Raw genomic sequence first — 26,615 nt, 5'->3', positions numbered from 1 at the left:
CTGCAAAAAATGTTTTCTGTGGAACATGTACCTGTTCTTTAGTGTACAAGTATTGTTCCTTGGGAAGATACTGAGCATAGCCGAGTCCCTTGCCGCGAGGGATGATGGACACTTTCAAGAGGGGGTCAGCATGCTCCAGGTACCACCCAGCCACTGCGTGACCTGCCTCGTGGTATGCCACAGTCTTCTTCTCTTCTGGTTGAAGAACCTGTGTCTTCTTCTCCAAACCTAGGCGGCAATAAATCACAATAAAGCATGTTGCTGTTCAAGCCTGATGTGTAAATGTGAGGGCTGAATTGTTTCCTTGCTTTAATTTTTACAAATTTGTTTAAGGTCTAATTCCTGTTTACTTTCGATATCATTTGGGGTTATATCAATGCAACAAAGAGAGGCTTATTAATGCACTGAGTCATGTCAAAGCTGTTGAACATTCGTGTTATGTGAAGATGTAATAAACAAGACACTGTTGCTCAGGACTGCTTCACAAAGATTCAATCACTTCACATCCGACTGACCTTTCATCTTACTAAAATCAGAGCATCCCTAAAAAGGTTGAGAAAGTCTGAATTGGTTTTTAAATCAGGCAACCTCTAAAAGTAAGCAAGGTTTAACACCACTTTTAGAAATATTCCAGCAATATCACAGCAGGGGATGATAGAAATGGGTTTCACATTGTTTTCATCTGAACTAACCTGACTAATATGACTGAAACATTGCAATAGTGAGATTAAGATAATGAGGTACTATAATATGTCTCTATATATACCTGCCACAACTCTCTCAATGGCCTGCTCGAAATGCATCATGTTGATTTCAGTGTTCAGATCTCTTGCTGCTATCAAGGCTGCCTCGTTACACACATTTGCTATGTCAGCACCTACAAACAACAGGAGAAACATGATACTGACAATAATGTAAAATGTATACAGGGCAATATACATGCAACAATCAAAAAGCTCATTCTTTCTAACAGCATCACAACATGAAACAGACAAAACATACAAATGGAAATTTTCATTCTGCATCTCTGTTGTTGTTTAATGCTGAAATCAGCAGTATTCCATCAATGGGAATGTGCTTGCTAAGTAATTGAGTCTGGGCCAGACAGTGATCGACAGCATGAACACTGATATACTCATATGGGATACGATGACATGTGTAAACCAATTCAGCGAGTCTGATCACCCCATCACGTTACTTGCCACTTACGGCAAGCATAGGCTGATGAATACCAATTCTAATAGGGATCATCACAGGTCAACTGAGTGAGTTTCGTGTAACATGCTGCAACAGGTTTTCTGTTATACAAACACGTCAGCTTGATGAGGGAGATACACCCGAAATGATAAAGATGTCAGCAAATCTGACAATTTTGATAAATAAACATGGCTATGGTGTCAAACAACATAACTGGAGTGAGGTATGAACCTATGATCGTTGGCCTCAACATGTAAACAAGTCCGACCAGTGACCAACCAGTTGCCCTATACAACAAGCATAAGTACTGGTAGCTGTAGACCAATTCTAACCTTGATCTTCACTACATTCCACTGATGATAGTTCTCAGTACAGTATAACTGTTTAACTTCTTAAGTCCCAGTACAGCTGAAATATTGCTGATGTGACAAACACATAACGTCACTGGCACAAACTATTGAAAACATACCTGAAAACCCTGGTGTCAATGCTGCCATTTTTCGGGAAAGTTCTTCCTTGTCTACTTGTGTTTTCAGGGGCTTTAAATGCACTTTAAAAATAGATGCTCTGGAAACAGAATTCAGTCAAAGTTGAAATTGCAAAACTGAACCTACTCAAAACTGAACCTACTCAATAGACATATTTTTTACATACGTGTGGAAGTGGAAGGTGCTTGAAGATTAGACAGATTATGTGAACCCTTTACGTTTCATATTTGCTAATATTTGTTGGTATCCTGCTTAAATTCAATACTGAAAAATCGGTAACAACTCTGTTAGATAATGAATAGGAGAAGACAACAGTGTCAAAACTGTGAGACTTACCTCCCCTTGATGTCCGGAGCCGGTACAAAGATCTGCCTATCAAATCGGCCAGGCCGGAGGAGTGCACCATCTAGAATGTCTACTCTGTTTGTTGCCGCTAACACTACAACACCACTTTGTGTGTTGAAACCTGAGAAGTATGGACAACTTTAGTCAAACAAACTTTCATCCAACCTTGGGCGATATCAGGAAATCAGCAAAACAACATTCAAATGAGTATGACACATTTTCCATCAAATGTATCGACAAAAGATATAGACTAGTCCATCTCAATATCTCGATCTTGAGAATTCGTTTACATATCTTGAAAACCACATTCTCAATAAGGTCTGAATAAAAAATGCATCAAAATATTGATAGCAGGTTGTTTTGAACAATGCTGACCTTGTCTCTCAAATTCTATAAATATGTAAATTGTTGTAAATAAACAACACAGGCAGTCACCTACCATCCATTTCCACCAGAAGTTGGTTAAGCGTATTTTCCTGCTCACTGTGCCCACCAATACTACGACCACCACGCTTCCGTCCCACAGCATCAATCTCGTCAATAAAAAGAATACACGGAGCATTCTTCCTGGCCATGGAAAACATGTCTCGCACCTGCAAACAAAACAGACTGCAATTCACCAAGAGAGTAAAGATACTGTACTTCAAAAGTTATGAATGATTCATCCCCTTATCCAAGCTTCAGCTCACATAGGAGATTGTTTTAGGTGGATTTCCTCAATCCAGACGCTGTGTCTAGGTAGGCTCCAACATTCTCAGTATGACGGAGTTTGGTCATTCAAACCAGCATTCTTGACCTCTTGAAAACAAATATAATCAGTAATGACCATTGTAAATGGACATAACTGTGAATATTATCACATCATGTCTTTCCTGACAGCAATGGCAACTTCAACCAAAAGGGCAAACAACTGATTGTACAGGGCAACTTTTGTTTTGCTAAGATTGAAAAGTTATATTTGAGTAGGTAAACATAGGAAGCCAAAATGTGCTAGAAAGCAGGCATCTGGACTTTCCATTTTGTCTTACCCTGGAAGGACCAACGCCAACGAACATTTCGAGGAACTCAGACCCAGACACTGTGATGAAAGGCACATTGGCCTCCCCTGCTGTGGCCTTGGCTAGGAGGGTCTTGCCTGTACCTGGGGGACCTGTCAGTATGGCTCCCTTAGGAATCTTGGCTCCTAGGTCAATATACTGCTGAGGATTCTTGAGGAAATTAACGAACTCCATAATCTCCACCTTGGCCTCTTCACAACCAGCTACATCCCTGTAAATAAATAACTAAATAAATAAAAAATATATAAACAATTTGAGTAGCTAAAATCTCAAAGGACTTTTTGTTCTCTAGACTATCCACATCCAGTCATGGGTTCTAGCTGCTAGTCTGGGGCTTCTGTGTGGTCATGTAAGATGAGCAAATAATACTTATATCGACTGAAAATGATGGTGAGAGCAAAATTTAGGTGAGTAGATCAAACATTATTTGACACTGACAGGTATCTTACAATAACTTTGTGATACATCTCAATTGTATGTTTTGAGATCCAAACAAACTATGAGAATTACAGACCAGTCATAATTTATGGCTGGGGGAATGATAATCATTTTTACGGTGAAGCATGTACAATGTGAATCACATGCATGCATGCACGCACACACGTACGAATGCACGTACACACAGCATGTTGTGTAGAAAGTCAATCACACAACAGTCCCACCATGTACATGTGTACTAATTGATGACTCGTCTGAACTAATGGATGACCCACCGCCCACTCCTGAAAATCATCATCAAGCCCTCAAACTTTAAATCATGAATGGTTCCTTTGTGGTTTTGTTCATGAACATACAAGAATATGTAAACATGTACTTTGTACTCACTTGAATTTGACACCAATGTCTTCTTTCATGATTTTAGCTGTTGTCTGACCAAAGCCAAATATCCCTCCACCTCCTCTTCGAGTCCCTCCCTGACCTCCCTGCAAAAAGAATATTCAAAGTTAGAAAAGACATGAAACAATGAACAAGGAAATATAGTCAGACTCGATTGTGATGTATAAGCTACATTCCTCCATCACTCATGCTTGCATAATCAGTGAGCGATCAGTTTTACCCAAATGAAAACCTGCTTGCTGAGAGGAAAATGAACAAGGCCACAGCCTTGAGACTATCCACCCTACACTTTATGCCATGAATTAGTATAAATCATAGAAAATCAATGTCCTGCTCATCTTATTTCGGGGAGTTACACATGACTTAATTCATCTGATCATTTGACTAAACTGGGTTAAAGTCTTTAACTATTAATCCTGACACAAGGAGGGGAAATAACTCTGCATAATCCCATACCTTCTTTTGTATAAGAAACCTGTAATCATGTAAAAGGAATAATAATGAAAACCTTTCACCATCTGTGAATCATGATTTCACAATAAGTTACCTGAAACATGTTTGAGGAACGTCGTATGAGCCATATTAAAATGGCGATGGGGAGAATGATGTTCAGTGCAGAATATGCAACAGATGCTCTGAAAAACAGAAAAAAACAAAATGCAAACAATAGTAAGCACAATATTAACATGTTGGACTTTCAGTCATAATGAATGTTGTCCATGCTGGTATGTCAAATTGAAAAAAGACTACTCACATTTCTGTTTCTGTTTTATAGACAACATTGACAAAGTTGGATGGCTCAATATTCATTTCTAGCTGTGCATTCTCCAGGTTCCTTTCAAAGGCTTCAACACTGCCTATGTTGAACCATATCATACTCTGCAACAAAAGAAAGGCAACATGGCGTACTCATTACATCAGGATGGGGTTTACATTTAGGTCAGCAACGACTGAGTGACTGATTGAGTTTAGTTTTATGCCGCACTATCAAATATTCCAGCTCATGGTGGCAGTCTGTAAATAATTGGGTCTGGACCAGACAATCCAGTGATCAACAGCATACGTGTTGATCTGCGCAAGTGGGAACTGATGACGTGTCAACCAAGTCAGCGAACCTGACTACCCAATCCTGCCAGTCACGTTTTACGACAAGCATAGTCGCCTTTTATGGCAAGCGTGGGTTGCTGAAGGTCTATTCTTCCCTGGATCTTCACTGGTCAAGACAGAAAGGTAAGCTAGATGAAAACCATAGTGCTCTGAGCTGCCATAGTCCAGCTACATAATGGCAGGAGACAACAGAAATGGGCTTTACATAATGCACCAATGTGAGGAATTGAACCAAGGTCTTCAGCATGATGAGCGGACACTTTAACCACTGCACCCCAAGTAAAGATGTGCCATGTGTAATAATCTGATGGTTGTTTTGTAGTATGTATAATATTTTGGCCATATTTCTGAGTTTAGGATAAACAAACCAATGGTTGATGTAATGCACAATGTCCCATACCATCAGGATGAGAAGCAAGCAATCTTAACACCCAATCCACCAAATTGCCCGTTAGAACAAGTTTCTGCAGATGGGAAAGCTGTCACATAATGAGGTTCACAGAAGGACTCAGAACGATGTACACTCTTCCAGCGCAATGACATGTATTTAGTAATAAATAGGTAGAGGCAATAATACATAATGGCAGGTCTTTCAAAATACACCAAAACCTTTTAAATCAGGAAACTGTTACACTGGAAGATTCTGGACAGTCTTTAGTATTTCTTCTTGGTAGTTACGGAACATTTCTACTTCCTAATAATTTGTCTGTCAGGAATAGGCCATTGGGAATAGTAATTCAGAACTACTGTTTCACTGTTCACATCAAATCAGTATATACTGATAAGGCTCTGGAATTTTACACTGTCACTGAGTAGCTGCAGTTCAACTCACCGATCCATCTACTTGTGTACCTGGAATCAGTTTGATCCTCACCCACTTCTTATTGACTACTTCTAACTTTTCAACCTTAAAACAGAAATTATATATAACATTAATGCAATTGTTGACCTGGGGAAACCACATGGCAATGTTTAGCTGGTATTCTTGATATTAATTAAATATTCATCGTAAAACCATGCAAATCAGGTTAATTTTGTTTTCTGAAATCAAGTGAGGGAGAGAAGTTAGCTTTACATCGCTTTTAGCAATATCATGGCAGCAGACAACTGAAATAGCATTCACACACTAAGGGACACTAGAAATGGGCTTCACACATTTATCCATGTGGGGAATCAAACCCAGGTCGTCAGCATGACATGCAAACACTTTAACCACTTGGCTACCCCACTGACCCTTTCAGAGATCAGGACAAAGAGACCAAACTCTGTTGAAACTATAACTGTATCATTAACAGTGACTGATGGGTGAGTGAGTGAGTTTAGTTTTCTGCTGCACTCAGCAATATTACAGCTATATGGCGGCGGTCTGTAAATAATCGAGTCTGGACCAGACAATCCAGTGATCAACAACATGATTTGCGCAACTGGGAACCGATGACATATGCCAACCAAGTGAGCAAGCCTGATCACCCGATCCCGTTAGTTGCCTCTTACGACAAGCATAGTCACCTTTTATGGCAAGCATGACTTGCTGAAGGCCTTTTCTACCCCGGGACCTTCACGGGTAAACAGTGACTGAGGAATTAGATACCCTTTCATTACTGCTGTGCTGTGTTAAGAAATCTCATATATACAGAGGAAAATATGGAAATATCTACTTCAAGGAAATGCTGGACGGAGAATGTCTACTGGAGGTGGTAATTAATACACATTGCAGGACACAAGACAAGTTTGACAAACAAAAACAAATCATGATAATCAAGTTTGAACAAAATCCATTATGATCCAGTTACCATGATTACAGCCTGGGTACAGCATTTGCTTTCACAATCATGACAGATCAGACAGTCAGCAATACTACAGCTACATGGCAGCGGTCTGTAAATAATTGAATCTGGACCAGACAACCCAGTGACTAACAGAATACGCATCAATGTACACAACTAGAACATGATGACATGTGTCAACCAAGCTAGCCTGACCACACGATCCTGTTACTTGCTTCTTACAAGCATGGGTTACACTTACTGATCACAACTGATCGTGATGATATTCAGGATTGAACAGTATCCATTACGATCCAGTTACCATGGTTGCAATCTGCAATTGGAGGCACTACTTACACTTCCCCTTGAGAGGTAGTTGGAGACAAACTCCTTCCATGTGATCTCCTTATACTGTGTCTGATACAATCCAATCAGTCCCACAATACTGACGCCAGTGATGAGGCCAATCAGCAGTCTCGTGTTGGGGTCATTGGGGTCACCAAACGGGCTCCTCCCTCTTTTGAAGTACAGAATGAGTGAGTGAGTTGGGTTTGATATTGAAAGGTGTCTGAGTTGTCAGCATCATCAAAATGTGCGAACTGACCATTTAATGCTTAGGAAACTCAACAGGATGCAGGCCACAGGATGTTTATTACGCTTCAAGGGGAACTTCCAAGAAGAACTTCCAAGATATAATTTTACCTATCAGATGCAGTTAACTTTATATATGAGACCTCTTAATAGTCCAGACAAATACTTGTTTTATAGTGCTAGCCTACTGAGATGCCATGTAACACTACTAACAGTTTAAAAACTTAGACACAGAAAATATACTCCAACGTCCTCTATGTGATGAACAGATATTTAACCATTAGGCTACACCATTGCCCCCCTTGCTTTAAAATATAGGTGTCATCGATAAATATGAAGACTAATGAAGCATTAACTAACTTTCTATTTACAGATATATTACTTACTTTCCAATTTGAAAAGAAAACTCTACTCGTTTTTCTGATCCTTGAGACGGTCTCTGTGAAAATCCAGATTTGGAAGGAGGGGGTTCTGAAGGTTTGACTGGTTCTGTAATGGATAACAACAACCATCATGATAAACACACTTTTAACCAAACTGACGAAAGAAGCTGAAAAAGGGATTTTATAACAAGGCCTCAATGAACAAGAACACAAACCCATGGTAAAATAATGGTAATCCGGAACATGAATAAAAATAGAAATATATGTAACTGCACATCACTTTGAACACCTAACAAAGTATAAACACACCTTTAGGTTTGGTTGGCTGTTCTTTCCCTGCTGCTTTCTTGCCTCCAGGAAAGTATTTCTCAAAACCTTTTGGCACATTCTGACGAAATACAGACCATTCACGCAGTAAGGGACCTATATGTTGATGACTAGCTAACCGTGTGAATAAATGAAGATTCCTTTTCATCTGTAAAAAAAAGAAGCATGGCTTACAAAGAATGTAATCTAAACTGATCCATGTTAATTTTAGATAGCATTTAGTCCTAATGATGCATCTAAAGGTCACATGCAATGTAAAACATAACTTTGCAGATTCTGAAACCTTTTGGTATGCACTTACCAAAGCAAATCATAGAAAACGCCAATTCAATTTATAAAGTTGAGGAAAAAAATGTGATGTAGAAAGCCAGCAAAATTGGAGTTCAAACGATTCTTTAATTTTCCCCCAGTGCTAGGGGAACAAGTGGTTTCAACAGCTATGCTGTGCTAGGCTCATAACGCATACGCAGTGAGTAATTTCGCGGAGCTTGAAACAGTATGCCTGCCCGGTGTATGAGGCCGTGAGCAGAAGTCTAATCTTCACTATGAACATAAACAAGTAAATGATCTACTTGTTACATAAAAAATCATGTTTGTGATAAGCAGACTCTGGGGAGAGGGGAATGGGGGGAGGGAAAGAATCACTTATTTTGTAAATATATTTAGGAGGGAGCATTGGAAGGCATTCAATGATTCGCATTGTATGAGCTTCTCCATAAAAATCATAATCACCCCGTCTGTGAATATTTACAGACCACTGTCATATGGCTGGGAAATTACTGAGGCTGTAAACAAAATAATAATAATAAAAAATCCCAACACATTATCAATCTTCAGAGTAAGGGAGAATAGGGAGCTTTCCTAATCCTGAATTCCATATAGCGCCTGTTACTGACTTCCAGAATGTTGGTCAAACAGTGAGATGAGCTGATTAGTGGCATCACTGCCACCTTTAATGTCAATATTTTACACTTGGGTGATAGGGATTAGGTTGGCTTACATTAATCCTTAGACACCACAAATTAGTCAAGTCAAGGTTTACATGGCATTTACATTAAATATTTGACTATTGCATGTTTTGGTTAATATGACAATGTATTTATGGTAATGCAACATAAAAAAATGACATCACTACAAATCATATATATCAATTAATGTTAAAGGTCACATGCAACCAAAAAATCAAACATAATTAAAACACATTTATCACTTATTCATGACATATAATATACACTGCTGCTTTTTAAAAAACAAATAAACAAAATTATAAGCATACAATCGCGATTCAAAAGTGCAATATTTCGTACTTGGGCTTACTTCCCCCGAAACGAAGCCCTCGGGAGACTGAACCCAGTCATAGTGGGTGGATCTGCACTCAAGTGTAACAATGGCTTCCGATTGGCTGTTTCATTTGCTGATATGCTGAGGGTTCATTGTGTGTACAGAAAGATGATCTGTTTGATGGGCATTTTAGAAGTATGGCGAGTCACAAGAAAGTAAGATTCTTTATGGATAACAACTTCTTTTTGTGTACTTCTTGCGTCGTTTCAGTATAGATTCATATACTGTTGTCAAACAAAAAATCATATACATTAAAAGAAGTTGTTATCCATGAAGAATGTTTATAGAGAGGTTTGAAAATACATGTTCTCTGAATTTGCGCTTGGTCCAATAAAAAATCATCTCAGTAGAAATGGTAAACTACTGCGTGGCTGGAATCTGTTATTCGTCCAAGTACAAAGCAGGACTTGAAACTGACAAGAGTTTGCACCAGTTTCCATCAGATCCACTCATAAAAAAAAAATGGATGTAGTTTGTTTGCAACCCACAGACATAAAAACATGTCATGTGTATCACACCTGCCTAATTACATAATGTGGCAGAAACGGGACTCGGGTGCACGAGTCATAAATCAATTTATTTTCTTTATGTCGTATAGTCTGATAGGTGTTAAGTTCAAATTGCACGTGGTCAATGATTGAACCTGTGTACTGAATGCGGTCTTTAGCAGACAGTCAGGCAGACATATAGGTGTGAATAAACCAGACACTGAGCTTTCTCTGAGACAGAGACTGCTTACCACAATCAACAAGTGTTTTTATGTAACGAGTACATTATTTACTTGTTTGTGTACACAACCAAGATTTGACTACTGCTCACAAACTCAGACTCTGTACATCATAACATGCATACTGTTTCAAGCTCCGCGAACCTATTTACTGCGCCTGCGTTATGGACGCAGCTCAGCACAACTGTTGAAACCAGTTTTTCCCCCAGCGCTGGGGGAAATTTCGAGAAACGTTTGAACTCCGATTCCACGGGCCTTGTTTTCATCGCATTTTTTCAACTTTATAGGTTGAATTGGCATTTCTTATGATTTGTTTTGGTAAGTGCATACTGAAAGGTACCAGAATCTGCAAAGTTGTGTTTTACGTTGCATGTGACCTTTAATATTATCAGTATAATCACTGAGCAAGTTTGTAAAGTATTTCATCATCCAAGATGACAGAGCATTTAAAGCAGTGTCAGTCTGTGATTATATCTAACTTCACTTTCACGTTGATGTAAAATAACTTCGAAATACTGTCACCATGCCCATATAATAGATAAGGTTAAATGTCAATAATGTTTTCGCAAATTGCACATCTTACATAATCATGATAATAAGAGAAAGGTGTTCTACCGATCATTGTCATGAGGTCTAGCCATCGAGAATACAACAGAATACAAATTACAATAACAAATCTGGCAATATATCTGAAAGCTCCACTAAATATTTCGGAACTGCCATGGCCTGTTCCTGCAGCTGATGCACGTTTGTTTGTAATATTGATTTGTACTCAGTTGGTAATACTGAGAGGAAAACTTCGTAGAACTGATCTAATGCCTGCAAGGTCACCACCACTTACTTCTTGCAATGAACAGTTAGAGGTCACAAGTCTTTGAAGAATTCGTTGGGACTTCCTGGCAACTGAAACATATCTGTATGCCATTTTCCAAGGCGACTGAGTGTAATCATACAGCGTCAGACTTAAGGTAAATATGCCGAGCTATTGGCATTACGAAAACAGCAAGGTGCTCTTACTAAGCCTAGCTTCCGGTAGTTTCGTATTCGACAGTTACGTTGCAAAAATGTTCCCTGTACAGAAGGTGCAATCGCATGTCAGTGTGTATATGTCTAATGTATATGTATTAAATAATTTTGATACCATGTGTCACTTATGTGGTTTGGAAAATACATTCAATTATGCCAAAACATCACTACGAATGTGAAAAAATTATTCGGACTGTAAACTTCCGGTTAGTTTCTCTGCACGTGTAGTAGGCCTAGTATCTGGGCAAGCTGTGAATTTGGATGTGAAAAAACTGTCATTTCTCAGTACCTATGCACAATGAATCGCAGGAAGCTAAACGAAAATAAATCAAGGAAGAACAAGCTTGGTTTTCTCAATGACCACACCTTAGATTACTACAGAAGAGTATTTGAAACACTGACAGATATCGATGGAGAGGAGAAAGGTATGTATTCTTCCATGCTGACACACGGCATGCTTCACGACATCACTCAACAACGATCCAGTTTCTGTGCAGAACAAAACACTGGAGCATGTCGTCAACTTCAACTCCATGATTTTATTTGTTAATTATTTGAACAAATGGGTACTAATACTGGTTTTCTAACAAGTCGTAATTTGGGGACAACAGATATGTGTCACGGTGGACTTGGTCCAATACGTATTGGTATAATTCCACTTTACACAACTAAAGTAATTTTGTGATTCTGAGTCACAGATACACAATGTCCACAGAACCTATGGTGCTGGGGTTCAGGGGGGTGTTTGTATTGATCAAAATAATACTACCTGGGTCTAACAAGTGTACACTGATATCCATATACATCAGTGTATGCTTGTTAGACCCAGGACATATTATTTTCAGCAATACAATCTCCTGTGCTGGGTACCTGTGACTTGGTTGACACATGTCATCAGTTCCCAATTGCGCAGATCGATGCTCATGTTGTTGATCACTGGATTGTCTGGTCCAAACTTGATTATTTACAGACCACCATCATATAGCTGGAATATTGCTGAGTGCGGCGTAAAACTAAACTCACACACTCACTCCTGTGCTGGGGTTTGAACACGCTTCACCAGATTAATGGCTTCGTTGGTTCATGATGTAATTAGCTGATGCTCTACCTTGGGACCAGAAGAGCCATCACAGATAATGAGTGCTCGTTTAACTGGCCATTAGCTCAGAAGCTAAGTGGAAGTGTGAAAAATGAAAACATTTCATATCTCATGCTTCCGCCTCACTGTGCCACACTCTTCACAGACTGTGCTGACGAGTCACAAAATGTATTCCAATTTGAGGTGTGTGTTTACTTAGTATCAAAAATGGTCCGTAACCCTAAGATTCCCTGACCCTAAGGATCAGAAAGGTTCTCAAACCCCAACCCTAAGGATAGGAAAGGGTGTCATACCCTAACTCTAAACACGAACACTCGGATCATGAGGGGTTGTTTGATTCTAAAGATGTGTCAATTCCTTAAAGATGGAAGAGGGTGCTTAACCCTAACCATAAGGATTGTAGACAGGCAGCAAAGGGAGACAATTACTACAGTATAGTGAGTCTGCCTTAGAGCACTGCAGCGAAGGCTTTTTTTGTATGAAATCCATCGTCAACATGCTGATCTCTAGTAAGAACAATTCTCATCGGATAATTAGTCAGGCGATTAACCAATCACATTTCGCCCTATTCCAGCACTCGAAACTGCATGAGTTTGAGTCAAAATCAGTTCTGGCTGTGTGGATTTGATTTAAATATTGCATCGAAATAGTGATAATGAATATCGAAAATCGAAATTAATGTGTCAGATTTGATTTTTGATGAATCAAACTGAATTGGTTCAGCCCTATAGCTGATTAGACTAACTCACATACCTAGCTTGGCTCGAAGCTGCAGTATGCAGCATCGACGTGTTAGTAAGTGAAACCAGGAAGTGTGGCAGGTAATATAATGACCCCTGAGCTGTCTGAAAGCAAAGCAATGGATGTGTCGTGGAGCTGTGTGTGTTAATATACAAAACTGTGGCATTGTATTTGAGTTTTTGCACACTAGCAGCACAGTATTTGAGTTTTTGCAATTTAGGAGATGGATGTAAAAACTGTGGCATTGTATTTGAGTTTTTGCACAATATTTGAGTTTTTCCAATTTCCGAGATTGATGTAGTGTGTGATAACATTACGGATAACATGTTTCATCTATGAAGGGTAGGGATGAGTTATTCTCATTTGACCGTGATTAGATGATGGTAAGCTGTAGGTATGTAATAACCTTAATCTCTGTTGATTTTGTTCCATCAGGATGCTATGTTGTTCTAAAAGTTGTTTGGATGGGCTTAGGTGTGGTCAGAGATGGCTGATTTGGAGTCTCTTTCCTTGAAAGATGTTCCTTGATTCTCATGTTTAGGGACAGTGTTCCTCTTCATTATTGCAGCTTGTAGATGCCTCACAAAGAAGATGTGGCATAAGACTTGGCAACTGAAATTTATGCAAGGTAACCTGCTTTAAATAAATCTGTCATATATTTCAGATCTGTTCCTCAACAATGTGTTCTCCCAAATGGAATCAGAGGCGATTAAAGTTTCCCAGAACCAAACAGTCAGTCGATTTATTGAGAGATTTCTAGAGCATGCTAAACCACACCATATCAGACAGCTACTGTCAGCACTAAGTGAAGACTGGAGTACAGTGTCAACAGACAGATTTGCCAGCCATGTTTTTCAGAATATCATTGCTCTGTCTCCAAAATGTGTCCAGCAAAGGGGAGACAACTCAGAAGAGGAGAAATCTGTGAAAGACATGCTGTTGGAGTTTTGTGAATATGCATGTGAGAACCTGGAGACAATGTTGATGGATACCTACGCTAGCCATATTTTAAGGGTGTTGCTGGAAGTCTTGGGAGGTGTGGATGTCTCAACTGACATTATCAGAAGTCGGATGTCTCAAGCTCAGGCTAAAGGTGCGTGTGCAGTTTATGAAATATCTGAATGTTCAAGTTCTTTGACTGATGAAACAAATGACCTTTACAGTACTGCTGTTCTGTTCTTCTCCTTGTCAATTTTGCATATGCTGAAAGCATAAAATTGTGATATAAAAATTGTTTTCAGAATACTTGTATGCTCCCCCAGTAACACTCAAATTACACTTAAATTAAATCTTTTTCTTCTCTCTGATACCTCAACAGCATTGTATATTTTAAGGCACATTTGTGTTGTACCCCACTGTGATATTGCTGGAATATTGCTAAAAGTGGCTTAAAACCAAACCCAGTCAATCTATCGATTTTTTTAAGGTTAAATGAATGCGGTCCACAACTATCTAAACTGTTAGCAGAGTCTTCTGTTATTCACTGGGGCAGTGGAGTACCAAGTTGTGAAAGTGTTCACTCATCACACCAAAGACCTGGGTGTGGATCCCCTCATGGGCACAATGTGTGAAGCTCAATTCTGGTGTTCCTTGCTTGACATTGCTAGGATATTACTCAAACCGGGCAAAATTAAACTTACTCACTCAATTAGTTAATATTTTATCCAGTAAAGCGTACACTCTGTAACATAACTGACAGTTTCTGTAGAAGAGTTAACCCCTTATTCTGATCTCCTTGTATGCTATTTTATCACATGTCTTATTGCTGCCACAGATGAGAAACTTTGGCCAAAGAAAAACAATCCTCCTGAAGAATATGGTCCATGGTTTAAGAAGATTTTCAAGAAAATATTCTCACTTTGTGATTATTCAGGTAAGATTTACTTACGGTCGGTCGGTCGGTCGGTCGGTCGGTCGGTCGGTCGGTCGGTCGCTGATTTGGTTCTTTCAGGGAGTTAGTTCTGTTGAAAGAAATTGGTGGAAAGGATGTCTTCAAGATAGAAATGGGACTTACATGTTTGTCATGTATTAAACCCTATTCTTCAGACAGGTTACTCTAGAGCTGGGGTGGGTCCAAATTTTCTACTTGGGTACCCCCTCCCTATTAGCCTTACCTCTCCGGATACCCGTTGTGTTAAGTCCTGTTATCACATTTGTATGAAATCACAATATATTCTTCAGCTCTGAGGCTAAAATTTTCGAGTTTTTCAACATCGTAGCCCTAAATTATATTTAGAAAAATGACTGTAAATTATTTCTAAATCTTCAAAAACAATACAATCTTTTAATCATTAAAGAAAAACAGATGGCATTGTTTAATCTGTTAGTAACATGATCATAACCCACGTGTCCCGGGTATCCAGGTTACCCATCCCAGCTCTAGGTTACTTGTCTTTGATTCCTCTCTGTGTGACAACTCTCCTTACTGATAAGAAACGAAGGGGTGCTTTAAATAGTATACCTATAACAGGGCTCCAGATAATTTTTCAGCGTGTGGAGTATGTTTGCCTTATAAAAGAGTACTGGAAAATGTTAAGAGTACATTTAGAGTACTGTATGTAATTTAATGGTATGTAACTTTGTAAGTAATGTTGTGTTTCATTTCATATATGCATCACAACATTGCTACTCTTATGTAACAGGTCAGTAAACAATAAAGCCATACTTTTTCAGATAAATATGTCCATAAATGATTCTAAGACTGTGCACCATTGCTTTGTTGCATATCTGCTACATTTTCTGATTTTTCCAACTGTATTGTGCATATTTTTTATCTCTACATACACTGAGCCCTGCTATAAGCAGATATCAATTAATCCAACATCGCCTGTTGCACATCAAATTGTTTGATTAATGTGAATTTTGGGTTGTTGAATGCTGAGTACAAATCAGCATTGTGGAAGTCATTTGTTAAAATGCTTGTCCCATGTAGATGTCGAAATTTCAGCAATTGTTTCCTCAACATTAAAGACAAGATCAGCAGTCAGCTGGTTCATCCTATAGCACAATTTATATGTGGCGCCAGCGTTTAATGATGTTTTGTAACTTTTGTTACTAGACCTCATGCCTTGACATTGAGAGCTTGTGTTGTCACAGTTGGTGTATTGTCCAGATACACATTCATTTGTTTTGTTCCATTGAAGTTCTGGGTTAGAATCGATCTTCAATAACCCATCCTTGCCATAAGAGGTCACTAAGGGGATTGGGTGGTAAGGTTTGCTGACAGGGTTGACTCATGTCATGGTGTCCCAGTTACGTAGATTAATGTTCATGCTGTTGATCCCTGGATTGTCCACCATATAGCTAGAAGATTGATGAACATGGAGTAAAACTAAATTCATTCATTCATTTGTTCCTTGAGTTGTTCTTGGAAGTTGAAGGTTTTGATGATACCACATTACCAGAATTGTCTGGCTGAATATGTAAAGTTGTATTTGCCATCAGAAAGTGACAAGAAATACTAGTCAACTGACAAGTAGCATGAAAGGAAGCAACAGCAGGATTCACTGACGTCTCTGGAATCTCATTCAAAGTTTACAAGCCAATCTCAGAAAATCAATGATGTCAGTTGTCATCCATGCTTGTTTCTTGACATACCAATGACAAGAAGATGAGGAATCAAATGTTCTACCAAAACGTCTTGGCCGATGGAATCATGAATGAAAGCGGTGTGAGCTGTTTGGTGCCAGTTTCATTTACTGTCAGTATTACAGTCAGGCGATTTTGGTGCTATTTCTTATTGGAGACTGGACCAGTACTCAAAGTAAAATATGACTCAGTTTTGTAAGCCAGTTACATCGCCGTTAAAAATGTCACAAGAATTGTAGTCATCATGGACATCCTAAAGACTTTGCCTGCCTTCAATTACAGTTTGTAACAATTAGTGACTTGTGTTCATATTCCTCATTGTTCCTCACGTGTCATAACACCTTGAGTTACACATGGCAGTGTATTCACATGTAACTGATCATGTGTTGCTAATCTTAATACTGGAATAACAGGATTGATTACTTGGTGATTTGGACAGTCTGTTGTTAATTGAGCCTGTTGGAGTTCGAACACGGGACTGGCAGATTAGCAAGACTAAGTTGCTTTGACTCAATTTGCTTCTGACAAAAGCATCAGATTAAACTGATTGTTGGGTAAAGGGAAGTCATCCCATACTGCCTGTTTAAGAACATTTCCTGCCACTTTAAAAGCTTTAACTCTGCAAATTTTGAAGTTTCTGTGTTGAAACTGTTGAGGGGTTGTAATGGCTCTGTGCAAATTTGCACTGGAGTGAAAGACCTCAATGAAATTTTTAAGCACCTCAGAATAACGTATTTCAGATCACCTGAAGGATGCCAGTTCTAGTCCAGTGTTCCAGACAATCCTGCTTATCTTAAAACAGAGAGACCCAGAGTCCTGTCGCAAATATGTCAAGAAGATTTTGAAGAAGAGCGGACTGACCCAGCTGAAAGACGAGGAAGACAGTGGGAAGGAAGAAGAAGCAGAAGTCATGTAAGAAATGTTTTCAGTGTGAGCCAAAAATGTAAAACAGAGAAAAAGAATTATAAAAAGTGAAGTGTATAACAATTTTAACTTGCTTTCAGCTTTGGAGATGAGAAACACTCCACAAGATGCAGTCAGCTTTACAATTATTGTTTATCATAGTCATGTAAATGTGGAACTTAAACCAAACATAAATACTTGATGCTGGAGATTATCTCATTTTATTAAAACTGCTTTTTCACATCTGGAACGACAGAAGATAATAACACAACTATTATCTGTTTCTGGGTAATTATAAAACAAGTTCACAACAATGGTGTCATTGATTTTTCATTAACAATATGTTAAGATAAGCAGTAGTGTATATGATAGCATTAATGACTAATCCTGTTTTCCCTGAAAAGGAAATGTATCTCTTTAAAAAACTGCCAAATATGTATACAAGAAGTATTTTCAGTCAGTTTGTTTTTTACCCCTGCCGCCCATTTAGCGTGAAGCAGATAATGTAGCATTAGGCTCTGTACATATGTATTTGCGAACAAATTGGAATATCCTAAGAACCGTTATCATATTTGGAACCTAGGTTCATCACAGTATAAGAAAGTCCCCAGCCAGGTTTGGTGACCTTTACCTTCATTTCAAGGTCACAAGGGGACTTAGTGTTTTAATTTTGTCAGCAAGGTATCTCAAGAACTGTTCACAGGATTTTCTTCATATTCACCTGAAGATTTATCTAGGGAAGGCTCAGGGCCCTGTCAATTTTGGTGACCTTCACATGATTTTCAAGGTCATGGCAACACTTTGAAGATTTCAGCATGTTAAGCTGCTTGTTAATCTTGTCAGTGAGGTACCTCAAAAACTATTCACTGAATTTTCTTCATATTTGATGCCAAGCTTCATCTAGGGAAGAAGGTGCAAGGCCCAGTTGATTTTTTTATGATGTTCGCTTAATTTTCACGGTCAAGGTGACACATTCAAGATTTCAGCATGTTAACCTGCATGTTAAAATTGTCAGCCTGATATCTCTAAAACCATTCACTGGACTTTCTTAATATTTAATGCCAAACTTCATCTAGGCAAGGCCCAGTCAATACTGGTGATCTTCACATAATTTTAATGGTCACAGCAACACTTTGAAAATTTCAGCATGTTAAACTGCTAATTTTGTCAGCAAGATATCACAAGAATGGTTCACTGGATTTTCTTCATAAACTTTCAAGACTTCTTTTGTGTTTTTCAATAAGCAATTTCTTTATTACTATTTTTGCATATTTCATACACTATGACATTCATGTCAAGGTCAAAGTGAGTCTTGAAAATAATTGTGTGTTTGAACAACTGCAGAGCAAGACATCAAGAGAGTTTGACTGATCATGTTTTTATTGACATATAACTTCATCTTAAACTACGACCTTCACTTCCATTACTTTAGAGGTTTGATTTGATCATTTGTGGCGGCGAATTATATCACCTTAGTGACAATGCTTGTTTTTCATGCAGACAAGTTTTAGATAAGCTTTAACCTTCTCAGGTTACCTGCATTAGTGCGGAATGAAGTGGGGGCCTACTTGGTGCAGCAGATTGTGGCTGTGAGTCTGGGAGATGAAGGTGAAGGCAAGGTGTACAAGGCCATATTCAAGGGGAGACTACTCAGCTATGCTGTTGACAGATCAGCCAACTACATTCTGCAGACGTTGATTGACAGAGTCACTGACAAGGAACTGGTAATGGAACTTTAAACATATACTCTTCAAAAATAGTAGGGGAACATGAACTTTGTGATCTGGTAGAAAGAAAACCCATTGAGGAAAGTTACACATCCTGTGTATGCAGCATCATTTCACGTTATCACCACATGCAAACACAATGCAGGGGAAGCACATGCACAATGCGGGAGCTTCCTACAAGTCCCTGGGGTGTAATTATGAATCTTGACGTTTTTCAGGCAGGTCAGTAAATCACTGTAGACCATTTTTTTCTGAACGAACAGGTTTGCTTTGAATGAAATCCATGGGGTGATGCATTCTCAAAACATCCATTATTATTGTATCAACATTGATTCAATCCCATATATCTCCCAATTTTGACGATTGTACATTGAAAGTAAAGTTCCCCTACTTTTTTTAAAAGTATATTTTGTCAAACTACGTGTGTTGGTCAGTTTAACTCCAATAGTTTGGAAATATCAGTACGTTTGATATCTACCACTGTATATGAAACTAAACAGCATATTCAACAAGATTAACACTGTACCATGAAAATGTGGTTACAGTGCTATATAGGATTTAGATGTCTTGGTTATTTGCAAACCTCCATCATTTAGCTGAAATATTGCTGAGCGTTGTGTTGAACAACAGACATTATCCAAAGAGGTGGATGCTATTTTTGTGATTTTTTGGTGAGTAATTATGCTTTTGGGTCACTTTTTTCAATATTCCAAATGGGCTTCACACTTTGTACTTATGTGTGGAATTAAACCTAGGTCTTAGGTGTGATGAGTGAACGCTGAACCACTAGGTTACCCACAGCCAGTGATTATTTTCGGAGGATGTGCAACATTTTTATTTCACAAAACTGTTGATGGAATTGTATTTCTAGTGTAAAAACAAGGGTAATACATTAATTCTTACATGTTTTATAAAGCTAATGTGAGACACATACAAGTGTAATAATTTCTTCATTACCCAATATTTCTTTAGAAAAATGTACTGATCACAAATGCTGACGTAGAAAATCACAGTTGTCATTTGATGTCAATAATCATCTGCTTGATGTCATTTTTAGAGTGATGTCATTTCAGCCTAATGTCACACTAAATCTGAATGACATCAACCCGACCATTTCTATGCCATACAAAGAAATATATTGTCAGTTTTGTCTCTTTTTGCTCTAGTTCGAGGAGATCTTTGACGAGCTGATGAAGTATGTGGAAGACATCCTTGCAATGCACCATGTTGGGCTGCTGTCCAAGCTAGCCTCAGGCTGTGAGAGAAATTGCACACGGCAAGATGGATTTGTCAGAGTAAGTTAACAAGTGACTCTAAGACTGTTATCATCTCAACTTCAAACTAGTCTAGGTTGAAGTGTAGGATTACACATTCTTTTTAAAACCATCCAATAGTGTTTTGATATCACACTTACGTAGTTCTGATGGATTATCAGCAGCTCTATTTGAGGGATCAGTATGTAGACTATCAATTTATTCGTTTCTTGGGTGATAGGCCTCAATTAGATGTATTCTGGTAATTTGAAATTATATAACTCATGTAAACCAATCATAATCAATCCTTCTTGAATGTCAATTTCTATGGATATCAACTTCTTTATTATGAGAACACAACGTTTCGGAGTTAATGCTTACACCTTCATCAAGTGAATGAAGATTTTTCTTCATCAGGTGATGAAGAATAAGAATGAGGATTTTTAAGGATGTTAATGCTTACTCCGTCATCAGGTGAATGAAGGATTCATTCCTTCAATGATTCAGTCCTTCATTCACCTGATGGAGTAAGCATCAACCCCGAAACGTTGTGTGCTCATAATAAAGAAGTTGATATCCATAAAAATCTTCATTCTTATCTATTTCACTTCTAAATGCCCTTCAAAGACTTTCTTGAATGTCATTGTAGAATTTCCCTTCACAACATATTTCAGTTTCATTAATCAGAAGTTGGTATTTGACTGAAAATTCTGAAAATTTGTTTGATTGAAAATACAAGTGCTTATTGAATAACATTTTCATCAAAAATAAATATATAAAAATGCATGTCACTTTTACATTTACTCTTATGTGTTTAGTTTCGGATTTTACTTGTTCCGTTGAGTTGTGTGTTTCTTTTGAAACCTGGCCTTTTAGGGTGTGATTTGCCCTTTACCTAACATTGACTTCAACACATCTGATGTCAAGGCAACAGGGTTCATTCAACTGTATGTGTATTAAGTATGTTCAGTGCATTCAGCCCTGGAGCTGATTCTTGTCTTATGTTGATTCAGGCGTTGATGGAGGCCTTTCACTGTGCAACCCCAGACAGCCGACAGACAGCCCTGGCTCCCCTGCTACTGTCACTATCAACATACGAGGTGTTTTATAAAGAAGAGGACTCGGAACAAGAGAACGAAGTGGTAGGGTGACAGGCAAAGAACAACATGGTGCCTGATATCTATCCAGCTCTAGACATTGTAGTTGTGATCATATGTGAAATAGTGAACAGGTTTTGTGTCTATGTAGTTAATGTAAATCATTCACGTTTAATAATAATAGCCAAAGGAGGAGATCAGACCATTTTTGATCCATTAGAAATATCAGATATTCATGTTATGGAAAACTTTTGGTACAAAAATCAAAGCCATATTCATATGGTGGACTACTGTTTTGCATTTTGGGCCTATCCAAGTTTGAGAAAACTGGCTTAATGAGGTTGATTTTCAAGAGAAAATGTAAAATGTTTAAACACCAGTATTACAATATAATGCTGGAAATGTCCACAGTCACCATTGTTTCCTCACCAGTCTTCACATAAAAATGTGTTGTTATAGGTACAAAATATAAGTGCTGAAATGAAATTGAACAAAGTGTACTTCACACCCTGGCTTCATGTATTTTTTTTAAATTATCTAGAACCTGTAGGCCAGAGAGGATCCTTTTCATACTTTTATCCTATGGAACAACTTTTATCAAATCTGTAGGTATGCAAGTTAGCCCTAAAATCTTATCACAGCCCACTCTGCTGAGGAAAGCTTCTTGATATCCTATGCTTGGATTTTTCTGATTAGAGTGAGAATATTAGGTTAAATGGTTTGTCACTGTGATTTCACCGTTTGGATCTTTCTTCATTCTTTCAAGCAGAGATTCCTTATGTAACAATGTTTGTTTGGAAGAAAAAGGAGATGTTTTTGCAACAGTTGTTGTGAACAATTTCCAGATGTTTGATTTCACTAATCAACTTCATAACATTTGCTGTTGCTTCAGAAAACCTCATCATCATCAGCCAATCCCCAGCAGCTCACCACCGTCAACTACCATGGCTCTGTACTAATGCAGAATCTGCTCAAGTTTCGCAAGCCCAAACTGGTTGTGACCAGTTTGTTGGAACTGAAACCAGCTGAGTTGAAATTAGTGGCAAGTGATCGGTGTGGCAGTCATGTCCTTGACATATTTTTTGAAAGTGAAACTGTGGAAGAAAAGATGAAGAGCTCACTGTTGCAGAAAATGAAGGTTTGTAACTAATGACGGAATCAGGGTTTGTAGTATTGAGACCTATCATAACTCTATACTTTGTCTTGGGTTGAGTGAGTGAGTGAGTGTGTGAGTGAGTGAGTGAGTGAGTTTAGTTTAATGCCGCACTCAGCAATATTCCAGTTATATGTCGGCGGTCTGTAAATAATCAAGTCTGGACCAGACAATCCAGTGATCAACAACATGAGCATCGATCTTCGCAGTTGGGAACCAATGACATGTGTCAACCAAGTCAGAGAGTCTGAGCACCCGATCCCGTTAGTCGCCTCTTACGACAAGCATAGTCGCCTATTATGGCAAGCATGGGTTGCTGAAGGCCTACTCTACCCGAGGACCTTCACGGGCCCTTAGTGGATAGAATGAAAAAAAGGAAGGATATGCTGCATCCCAAAATTGTTACAAGACATACTTAGATTTGAAGAAAATACGGGACCAAACAGCACAGCACAGCACAGCACAGCACAGCGCAGCACAGCATAGCACAGCATAGCACAAGAGAAGAATGAATACTTTGTGGATTATCTCTGAACAAGAGAGTGTAAATAGATCATGTCTTGAGTTTCAGATATATAGCAAACCCCAACTGGTCCTCATGGACTGTGTTTGTAACAGTAGTAGAGATTCTGAATGTCTGTTGAATGTTACCATGGATACTCTTTTTGACAGGGCCTGTTCCTAGACATCAGTTGTGACCGAAATGGAAGCAGAACTTTGGAATCAATATGGAAGAACTGCTCTGCACAGCAGAAGGTTGTGATTGCTGAAGAGCTCTCAAAACATGCAGATAGACTCCACAGTAACAAGTTTGGACATTTTGTCTACCGGAACTTAGCCATATCTCAGTTCCAGACTCATCGCAAGCTGTGGATGTCCCAACAGGGAGTCACAGCACAGAAGAGGAAACTCTTCAAAGACTTCTTCAACGATTCAGGTACATTTCTTCGTATTTTCAGTTGGCATCTTCGGGTAGATTTTGACATGGCAAAAATTCAGAGAGCGCTGAAATGTTGGCACAAGATGGAATTAACTGTGTCCATTCTGTTCAGTTATTGCTCAAGAAGACAATCTTGGCATACAGATTTTAGGTGTAGGTGTCACTCTGTGGCTGAAACACTGCTGATGTAACTAGAAACCTTTTTCATGAAATCAGCTACATGTACTACAGCTTGGAAAATATCATTAAATGATGGATTAATGTCCTGTTGGTAATTGCGGAATATTTGAAGAGAAGCTTATCAGTTGATCTTTTAAGCTGAACAAGACTCACTCGGTTTCATCTGAAACGTCATCGATTCTGACAGGTTTCATTCTCAGCATGAAGGAGCCAATGTTATGGTTCTGACCCACCAATCCTGTAAATAGTCTGGGTTGTTGAATGTCAATTAATGACTTCATATCAGTTACTTCATCTAACATGAATGTTCTGTATGTACTGAAGTGAATCAAAGATCACCTTTCTCAAGCAATCTGGCTTCATATCAGTATGATCTGAGGGTGCTGCCTTTCAGTTGCAGACAGTATAGCACACTGGTATGAAATACCACCCACAATATGAGGGCACCTTGTTTACGTACATTCTGAACAACATGTGCAGGTGAAGTTTTTCTATGCCTTGAAATATGAAAGTTTGACAGGTTCTCTCTTGAACAGTTTTGTTTGCAATGATGATCTAGTCAGACATTCATTGATGCTCAGGAATGACAGCAAGTAAAGTATCCAGTACAATATGATAGCACTGCCATAATTTTTCTTAATTCAGAGCGTAGCATTATTACTTATTTTCAGGATCTAGAAATCAGATAACTGACATACTTCTACAAATTTTTTGTTCATTTCATACATAGAATTTAGAAACTCAAGGTTTGTCTGGTGACAGACTTCACTGATTTGACCCTGTATGAAGGTGTATCTTAGCGGGGACATATCCTATCAGGGTATAAAAGATCTTTAACAGATTGAACAACATCTGTACAGCAGCAGTGTTTTTTTGTTCCGAAGGTCCAGAACTCCCCAAGAAGCCCAGACATGACAAGTCAGAAAAAAGGGACAAGACAGCAAGTCAGGCAAGGGGCCAACCCAGATTATTCCACACTGACCAGAAGGACTGGACAAACAAGCCGGCAGATAAACAGAACAAAAAGAAAGCCGACAAACCTGAACCGAAAGTGTTGTCATATGATGATGAAGTTGGGCTGACGGTCACGGAACAAGAGGTAACATACGAGGCGGGCTACAGGCAGCCAGACTTAGCTCACCTGGTACATACACGCACCAAAATCTCAGATCATCTGATTGTACCAATTCTCGGACTTCTTGCATCAGCAACAAGAGTCATCAGAAGATGACATATCCCCTGGCCCCCACATGTTTGAAAGGACAAATAATCTGAGAGTTACTCATTGTTTTTTTAGACTAAGTTTGTATTGTTTCCATGGAATTCATGAAAATTATAAATGCCACATATCTGTAACCAGCAAAGTCACAATTTCATATATCTGCCAAAATCTGTTGAAAGATATGAAATGGTTTTCGAGTTGTGCTCTGGGAATGAAGCCCACCCCTCCATTTTGAGTCCGAAATGTTTCCATGGAAACCAAGAAAATAATAAATCACAAAAACCTTTAAAAACCAGAAGGCACCACTTTAGGGTCTGCCACACTTATCTAGAACAATTTACTAACAGATATTAAGAAGTTTTTGAGTTCTGCTCTGGAAATGAAACGCACTTCTCACTTTTCAGAATAGGTCCAAAACGTTTCCAGGGAAACCGAGAAAATAATAAATCACAAAAACCTGTACATAGCAAAAGGCACCACTTCAGGTTCCGACTGATATATCTACCAAGTTTTGCAGAAAAATATTGAATGGGTTTTTAGTTCTGCTCCGGAAACAAAACACACCTCTCTCTTTTGAGACTATGTCTGAAACATTTCCATGGAAACCGAGAAAATAATAAATCACAAAAGCTTGTAAATACCAGAAGGCACCACTATAGGTTCAGACTGATATATCTACCAAGTTGCAGAAAAATATTGAACGGCTGTTTAGTTCTGCTCCGGAAACGAAGCCCACCTTTCCATTAGACTAACATCAAAATATTCCATGGAAAGACTAAAAAAATAAAAATGCCAAAAATCTGTAAATAGCAAAAGGCACAACCATAGGCTGAGATTACTATATCTATCAAGTTTGGTCTAAAAATATTGGACAGTTTCTGAGTTATGCTCCAGAAACAAAATGATTACGGACGGACGGACGGGGCATCGACTATATATGTAAACATTTCTTCATTACCTAATCAATGAAATGGAAATATGGATGTTTGGCTTCTTGGGTAATTCTCTAACACTACTGCCTGAAACAATATTTATTTCACATCTTTATCTTTGATATTCACAGGACAAGTTCAAGTTGACAGTGGGACTGCTATTGGTAACTGATAGATTCATGCTTGAGCCTAGTGGTTAAAGCATCCGCTCGTCACGCCATGGTTACAATGCCTTAATCCCATTTCTGGTGTGCCCCATTGTGAGACTGGTGGAACATTGCTAAAAGGAGCATAAAACTAAACACTTTCCCTCACTCATGGTTCAAGGACAGTCTCTTCTGTCCTGCTAATGTGACATCACGTTTACTGTGCCACCCTGTTTTTTGTTCCAGGAGTCTGATGATGAGGATGCACTGAATCTTCTCGACAGGCTGGTAAAGAAACATGGCCTTGAAGAAACAGAGAAAGAACCTAAGAAGAAAAAAAAGAAACAAAAACAGAAATCTGGAGAGAAAACAGGACATGCTGAGAATGTTGTATCCAAGAGGAAAAAAAAAGAAAGGGGATAATCAAATGAATGTTTGAAA

The 26,615-nt window shown here is 38.6% G+C and overlaps 2 protein-coding genes across 2 annotated transcripts in view; one reads left to right on the top strand and one right to left on the bottom strand.

Annotated features, from left to right (window-relative positions):
- LOC137257346 (mitochondrial inner membrane m-AAA protease component AFG3L2-like) overlaps window positions 1–11,207 on the bottom strand; it is a 15,467-nt gene extending 4,260 nt beyond the window's left edge. The window contains exons 1-14 of the mRNA XM_067794659.1: window positions 11,009–11,207; window positions 8,082–8,247; window positions 7,776–7,878; window positions 7,156–7,315; window positions 5,865–5,939; window positions 4,680–4,804; window positions 4,473–4,560; window positions 3,914–4,011; window positions 3,059–3,299; window positions 2,470–2,623; window positions 2,022–2,151; window positions 1,667–1,764; window positions 767–877; window positions 32–228 (exon numbers count right to left, since the gene is read on the bottom strand). Coding sequence (XP_067650760.1) covers window positions 32–228; window positions 767–877; window positions 1,667–1,764; window positions 2,022–2,151; window positions 2,470–2,623; window positions 3,059–3,299; window positions 3,914–4,011; window positions 4,473–4,560; window positions 4,680–4,804; window positions 5,865–5,939; window positions 7,156–7,315; window positions 7,776–7,878; window positions 8,082–8,247; window positions 11,009–11,092 — 1,830 coding nt within the window. The 5' untranslated portion in view covers window positions 11,093–11,207. The remainder of the gene's footprint in view (window positions 1–31; window positions 229–766; window positions 878–1,666; window positions 1,765–2,021; window positions 2,152–2,469; window positions 2,624–3,058; window positions 3,300–3,913; window positions 4,012–4,472; window positions 4,561–4,679; window positions 4,805–5,864; window positions 5,940–7,155; window positions 7,316–7,775; window positions 7,879–8,081; window positions 8,248–11,008) is intronic.
- LOC137257347 (nucleolar protein 9-like) lies at window positions 11,192–26,615 on the top strand. The gene is made up of 11 exons (XM_067794661.1): window positions 11,192–11,618; window positions 13,698–14,126; window positions 14,808–14,906; window positions 17,362–17,533; window positions 19,056–19,248; window positions 20,418–20,546; window positions 21,518–21,646; window positions 22,494–22,739; window positions 23,427–23,691; window positions 24,759–24,973; window positions 26,421–26,615. Exons 1-11 carry the CDS (start codon window positions 11,492–11,494, stop codon window positions 26,595–26,597), a joined length of 2,181 nt encoding a protein of 726 aa, XP_067650762.1. The 5' UTR covers window positions 11,192–11,491; the 3' UTR covers window positions 26,598–26,615.

The sequence above is a fragment of the Haliotis asinina genome, chromosome 12, assembly GCF_037392515.1.
Source record: "Haliotis asinina isolate JCU_RB_2024 chromosome 12, JCU_Hal_asi_v2, whole genome shotgun sequence".
NCBI lineage: Eukaryota > Metazoa > Mollusca > Gastropoda > Lepetellida > Haliotidae > Haliotis > Haliotis asinina.
This window is presented reverse-complemented; position numbering and strand designations above follow the sequence as displayed.

Excerpts from the sequence above, each read along its gene's own strand:
- LOC137257347 (XM_067794661.1), top strand. The coding sequence starts at position 11,492 with ATGAATCGCAGGAAGCTAAACGAAAATAAATCAAGGAAGAACAAGCTT. Across the intron at positions 21,647-22,493 it reads CGGAACAAGAGAACGAAGTG|AAAACCTCATCATCATCAGC; the intron begins GTAGGGTGACAG and ends CTGTTGCTTCAG. Across the intron at positions 23,692-24,758 it reads AGACTTCTTCAACGATTCAG|GTCCAGAACTCCCCAAGAAG; the intron begins GTACATTTCTTC and ends TTTGTTCCGAAG.